The 7,013-nt window shown below is 38.2% G+C and overlaps 1 protein-coding gene across 2 annotated transcripts; it reads left to right on the top strand.

Moving 5' to 3' along the window:
- Nucleotides 1-409: 409 nt before the first annotated feature.
- Nucleotides 410-7,013, top strand: LOC131327345 (DNA excision repair protein ERCC-1). 2 transcript variants are annotated; one of them, XM_058360454.1, is made up of 9 exons: nt 410-775; nt 1,230-1,344; nt 2,980-3,083; nt 4,904-5,003; nt 5,176-5,252; nt 5,741-5,840; nt 6,006-6,077; nt 6,157-6,225; nt 6,495-7,013. In XM_058360454.1, exons 1-9 carry the CDS (start codon nt 477-479, stop codon nt 6,789-6,791), a joined length of 1,233 nt encoding a protein of 410 aa, XP_058216437.1. In that variant the 5' UTR covers nt 410-476; the 3' UTR covers nt 6,792-7,013. The 2 variants fall into 2 exon arrangements, with proteins under 2 accessions (XP_058216437.1, XP_058216438.1); XM_058360455.1 differs by having other exon boundaries at nt 6,344-7,013.

Raw genomic sequence — 7,013 nt, 5'->3', positions numbered from 1 at the left:
TTAATGGACACAACATTAAAAGACCGATATACTTTCATCATGTCCCATTGATTCTTCTTCTTTTTTAAATCTAACCACACCATCTCTTATACCGAAAATTGAATCCAAACCGTTGATATTGTAAATTTTGACAAGTACTACATTTATGCCAAAATTCAAGTCAATCAAAAAATGGAAAGCTTATGATCGAATCGATTTTGTTATGAAATTAAAATTTCAAATTTGAATTTATTAAAAATTAGATTACTGAGTTATTGATATCTGATCGAGATGATTTTTTACAGATATACTTTATTCTTTATTTAATACATTATGAACGACTCAGATTACATTTTAGAGGCGTGTGAGACACAATCCCGTTAATATGGATGAAAAATATGACGGCGTAGCCTTCAGACTGTGACGGTGCTCTGAAACATTTTTCAAATTTGTGCAACCTAAACGAACTCCAGAAGCAGAGAGAGAGAGAGAGAGAAATGGAGGACGAAGACGGCGATCGAGAAGGAGCTGAAGAGGATCGTCGCCAATATCAATCGGAGAAGAAGAGTTCGAGTTCGTTCGTAATAGAGATACCATCGTACCAACAAGTCATCAAGCCCACGCAATCCCAACCCACTCCCTCTCTCTTCACCCCTTCCCCTTCCTTCTCCCAAGCCTTCAATTTCATCAAGAACTCCGAATTCTACTCCCCTCCTCCTCCTCCCGCTCCGCCGTCCACCGCCGCCCCGCAACCCTCTCACACTTCCGCCGCCGCCGCCGCCTCCTCTTCTTCTAGGTTTTCGCTTCTCTTTTAGATACTGTTATCTTGGCTTTGGTTGATCGCTTCCTCCGTCCAAAATTCGTGCAATTAAAGTACTTCATAGTGGATTTGAATTTCTTGGCACCAAATGAAAGAACTCGTGAAAGTATTTTATTTTATTTGGTGCAAAGAAATCCAAAAAATTATGCACTGAAGTACTTTGTTGTTCTTTTCTTTTTTGAATCTAGAAATTACACAGCTCGTAATTTGGGATGGAAGGAAAATTTTCCCATAGCCGTTTCACACATTTACACGGGGTGAGGTCGCCTAAGAGTTGCTGACAAGGAGAATCAGGTTCCTGAGACCTTAGGAGGGAGCAACCCCTTAAGTCCTAGGTTTAGACCAACACCAGGCCAATCCCTTGGGGTTAATGGAGGGAGTATTTATTTATGTGGATATTGTAATTTGAATTTTGTTCTCTCTTTCTCAGGCCGTTAGGGAACGAGCAGGGGGTCCCGTCTTCATCTTCGTCTGCTGTTGCCTCATCGTTAACGACTACGCAAATTGCTAATAACCGTAATGCTATTCTTGTTAGTCATAGACAGGTGGGTTGTAATATATGAGTAAATTCATAGCTAAGGGAGTTTGTTATTTTTGTTGGGAATGAAGTTATAGTATTAGTTGTTTATTGGTAGGTTTTTTAAACAAATTTCTGCCATTATGTAAAAATGGATAATTGGTTAGTACAATCAGAAGAATGGACAACTTGGTTAGCTAGTTCTGTTTCGCTTTCTTGTTGTTTTTGTTTTTTGTAGCTAGCATTTCTTTGTTGGTCTTAATATGGTATTGTTTTTCACTTCTGTGCACAGTCAATTGAACAGGATGGTGTTGGAAAAAGGTTGTGGTAGGCATGTAACCAACTAGCTAGTTGATAAATAGAAATATGGGAATTCCCTTTGTTTTGTTAAGTTAGATGGAATTTTTTGGTATGTTTAAGGGAAAATTGGGGCGTGCAGGCATTTCATTCGTGCCTCAGACTCCTCATGATTAAGTATTTTACTTGAGGATTCAGGAATGAGGCATAATAACCCACAAGCTCAATAATGGCACTTACAAGCCCTTTGGATTTTGAGAAAAGAGAGGGTTGTGATTGGAGAGTTCTCACCAAATTGGTGGATTTGGTCGGAAACGAAAATGGAACGTCAAAACTCCTTTTTCTTCATTTCTCACCTCTTTCAGTTATCCAAACAAGTGATAGGATTCTCCTTTCGTTTGTTTTCCCATGTTTACTTGCAATCCAAAGGGGCTGTAAGTGTCATGTGTCTGATTCATAAATGTCGAGGGTCCATTACAAATTGTTATGGTCTTATTAGAAAATTGGGTATTACAGATTTTAGGATGGCTTCTGAAAAAAGGTAAGGGAAGAGAAAGAGAGGAAGAATTCCTCGCGAACATTGAAATTGAATGGCCTTCATACTATGGCTCTCTTTCGTAGAAAGAACAAAAGGTTGGAAAGCACCAGTACTAGAGAGTAAAGTGGGTGAAAAAAAAGAGGAAAAGAACTCGGAACCACTGACAACTTCTCTTTCCTCCGGTCAATATGAAATAGTTCTAGTCGCCCTGACTTGTGAACTGAAAAATTCTTTGATCCCTATCCCTATTGACCAAGTCTGCAACGGAAAGAGTGATCCGCTGAAACCATTGAAAGCAAGTTAGTTTACCAGTTAGACGAGCTACGGATGAAGTAGGTAGAACGTTCATCCAAAATGTAACAAGAAAGTTGTATTGGATTACTCTTGAATAGCATTTGATTTAAATTATAAAAATTCTAGTTGTCGTAATTAACCTTATTTCTATGTCAGCAATAGAGGGGTTAAAATTAGCTAGAGTGATGAACTGGGAAATTTGAGTTGTAGAGACCAACTTTCATGGGAGAGTTGTGTTTTTTGCAATAAATCTACCAAATAGCCCTTGCATGGTTTCATTTCTACAATTTTGCCCTTGCTTGTTAAGTTCAGTTTGACAAAAATTCTTTTACTTTCTACGACCCTTTGCCTAATCAAATGGAGCTTTGGGTGAAAACTAAAAGTGGAAAAGTTAGAAGGCAATAAGGTGCATGTTCGGGTCGGTTTACTTCTGTCCATTGAAAACACATGAGATGGAAAATGCACTTACCCGAGTACCTTGTGAAGTGGCTTTATTCACCCACCTAATCTGATGTTTCCTTTCTTTTCATTCAGAAGGGAAATCCACTGCTAAAACATATTAGGAATGTGAGGTGGGCTTTTGCAGATGTTGTTTGTGACTACACGTTGGGGCAGAGTACATGTGCTCTTTATCTGAGGTTTTAAATTCTTTACCTCCTATCAAACTCTTCTTGATTTTCTTTGATCAACTTCTAGTGCAATGCTTTTCGCAATTCCATATTGCTCTTCTTTTGTTTCTCTTTCTTTTGTTAATAAGTGCATGTCTTTTGTCTAGGGTTGTGGAATGCATTATTTGACTTGGTTGTGTCAAACTACACCTATCTTATTTACTTCCTCAAGTTTTCCCAAAATGCTAGTTTAATGATGCTCCGCCTGAGTCTGACTATGGCTCTTATAGTAGCCGATCAAAGTGTATTAAACATTTAAACATACAATCCAATCAACTAATGAGAATGGATAAAGTGGCTGATCCAACTTAACCAAGGCTTGTTGAGTTTTGGTTAATACCTGGTATCCAATGTTCATACCATGTAATCCTGTCCTTCAAAGGAAAAACCAAAACACTGGTCTGGGGCCATTATCAGAAATGACTTGTGACTAGCTATGTTTCATGGACTCTTCGATATGTTGAACGTACCCAGGTGTCTAGGGCACTACTAGGGGATATAGTATTACATGACTGGGCGGATGTCCACATAACAAGCATATTTAGTTATTGGATTTCACCATTTAACAATGCTAGAGCTCCCATACTTGTGCACAAATGTTCAATTGCTTATATTAAACACCATTTATTACCCTAGAAACGTGAAAGTTGGTTTAGAAAATAATATTTTACTATATACATGTGTCCTTGGACTTGGGATTTCTCGATGCCTACAACTTTTTAAAGAACTCCAAGTATCGATGCTAGAAGTCCCATATTTATGCAGGAAATGTTTAATCGCATCTACTAAACACCATATACTACCCTAGAATCGTAATTGTACCTGAGATCTAAACATTTTGCTATATTCATGTGTATGAGCTTTGGAATTCCTAAGTTATTGATTTGGCATAAAGTTCTACACTTCTTATGTCATGATACGGTCAAATGAAATCTCTTTCCTTTTCCCAGAGTGAATTTTTTTGGTTGAAACTGGTCTTTGGGCTTTGTATTGAAGTGGTCCAGTTTCCAGCTGCATGTTTGGGGATTAGTAGCAGGATCCTTCTAAAATGGATGCGCTCCCAAGATGGGAGCTTGACAGGAGCTCACTCCCCTCAAGACGGGAGCTCACTCCTGTCTAGGATGTGAGCTTATCGGGACATTAAGGCAGTTAATCTCTTGCTTTTAAGAGTTATGCCATTGTGGAAATAAGAATATCAAAATCGTGAGTCAAGAAGTTTTGCAAATTTAAAATTTCAAACTACAAATAATTACCCTTTAAGATTAGGAAAATTCTGAATAAGTATCACTTTGCCTTCAATGGTTAAGTATTTAAAAATATTTTATCTGCTTATTTATATATAATCTTATATATGCTCTTTAGGCGCTCCCAAGTCCCAACCTTAGGAGCTTCTAGATGCATCCGCTCCCCCACACCTGCTCCCGCTTCGTGCTACTAAGGTTTGGGGTGATAGTGTCTTTAATAGCCATACCAATCTCTGTTGTATAATTTTTTAAACTCTTGATCTATGTGGCTTCATCCGTTTATGCTGCGATGTAAGGGTAGGTGGCAGTACATTATTTTTCGTCTTTATGAGAGGGACTAAGTTTTTGTGTATGTCTCCAACAATGCAGGCAGTGACATAAAAAAAAGTACTGCTTTTTAGCGTTTGCTTGTGCAGCTTACAACTGCAATTGGATTTTGGATTCTATATTAACAAACTCTAACTTATTATCCAATATTTTGTGGACAGTGGCAATTATTTTGTTGAACTTTGCCTACCTAATTTACTGATGTAGATTCACATGCAGTCTTAGGTATCATCTACTTCATCCAGATTACCTCTATTATCGAATAAGGGAATTGCCGAAGAACTTCAAGCTTCGCGTTGTTTTGTGCCATGTTGATGTTGTAAGCCTCTTCATTAAATGACTTCGTCATGGCACTTGGTGGCTTTTCATTCAAACATTTTTTATTCTTTCCAGAGTATGCATTTCTTGCAGTCAATTTGCATTTGCTATTTCATTTGCAACTTTTCCTGTAATTTGGGGGATCTGATTGCCCACTTCCTTATTTATTCCAGGAGGATGTGGTGAAGCCTTTGCTTGAAGTTACGAAAACAGCGCTACTTCATGATTGTACCCTTTTATGTGGCTGGAGGTATCTTTTCTAGTGCACATGGGATTATGCAAACTATTCTATTTGTTTGTCTTTTTTTAAATTTCATTCATCACAGGGATTAAAAAAAATGAAATCCTTCAATATGTGAAGAAAGGCATTGAGAGAGCCTCGGAGAGTGCACAATGCCCTTGTACTGCTGCCACTCCCAAACTCTCAACCTAGCTCTCCGCCCCTCTTTAAGTTTTTCTTTTTTCTAGAACAAAAAATGACAAAAACAATAAGAAGGGAAAATGCAGTTAGAAGTCTATGCAACTCCAATCATTCTGCTGCGTTATTTGAGAAGACTATAGAAACTTCTGATCGCATTGGATTTGCTCTGTATATCATCCAATTATTCTGCATGTTATTGCAAGTGCCACTTGAACTTACTAATAAAATAAAAATGCACTTGCAAAGATAACTACCTAATGAATGTCTTGAAATTGTTTTTGGATGTAGAATAAACCTAGTTTGTTTCTTTGTTCTAGCTTGGAGGAGTGTGGTCGCTACTTGGAAACTATAAAAGTCTATGAAAACAAGCCGGCAGACATTATCCAGGGGCAAATGGATTCTGACTACTTATCACGGGTGTGTATCTCATCCAGATCTTTGGTCCTGTGATTATGGTATGTTATTGAGAAGTTAGAGACGATCCAGGGGCTATTATCATGTACTTTTAACACATAAATCAAGAAAGTTTGTTCCTTCACATTAGCAGCTTTTTGCGTTGATTGAGCATCTCTTTGCTTGTAGTTAAATCATGCACTGACAACTGTTCGGCATGTTAACAAGACTGATGTGGTCACCCTCGGATCCACGTTCGGGGTATGCTTATGCGTGCAACAAGCTATTGGTTACATCCATAGTTTTCTGTTCTTTGGGATTAATTATCTGCTGATTTCAGACTCTTTCTAATATTATGGATGCATCCATGGAAGATCTAGCTCGTTGCCCTGGCATTGGAGAGCGCAAGGTTAGATTCTGCTATGTTAAATTGCTCTCTTTTATACTATCCAGTTTTCAAGCACCATCCGTGTTTTCAACTCTTCGGCAGTCCTCTTATATGAAGGGCATTTTGCTTTTGTTTAAAGGAACCTTGGGATGGAGTGATGGACCTAGGAGACTTATCCACATTAGATGTTTTGATGACTAAACAACTGGTTTGATGTGAAAATTGATTTATGAGTTTTAAGGTGTTTTAAGAGTTGAGAGTAAATGAGCTTTGCTCTGATGATGGATCAGGTAAAGCGCTTATACGATACATTTCATGAACCCTTCAAGCGTGTAGTTCCCAAGCATCTTTCCATCCCAGGAACCTCTACGCATAACAATTTTGAACCTTGCCCAGCCAGTGAAGAAAATGAAGGTGAGAAAGAGGAAGACGCAAAGAAGCGTACAAAGAAAGAACCCGAAACAACCATTAAATCAGCCCTATCAGCTGCTTTTGCCAAGTATTCAGATAAAATCGGTAAAAAGAACAATAATTCAGTACAGGAGAAGATTGAAGAATCCAGTAGCGCTGTGGAAGAACAAGGGTAGAATAGGAGTTGCAGTGAAGAGGCTGGAAGCTGATCCAACCTGGTAAGGGGGAGTTTCAGATGGATTTTTTTTTGTTTCTTGTTTTTGTTAGATTATAGATCCTGTTGTTTGAAAAGATGTGTGAAAAATAGATCTTGTAGAAGAGCAGTGTTTACAAGTGTATACTGAAAAATAGGTGATGATTTTCACCATACTCAATGTTCATCACCCGTGTTCCGTGTA

This window comes from Rhododendron vialii, chromosome 5a, assembly GCF_030253575.1.
Source record: "Rhododendron vialii isolate Sample 1 chromosome 5a, ASM3025357v1".
Classification (NCBI taxonomy): Eukaryota; Viridiplantae; Streptophyta; class Magnoliopsida; order Ericales; family Ericaceae; genus Rhododendron; species Rhododendron vialii.
The sequence above is the reverse complement of the archived record's forward strand: the minus strand, read 5'-3'. Positions and strand labels throughout refer to the sequence as shown.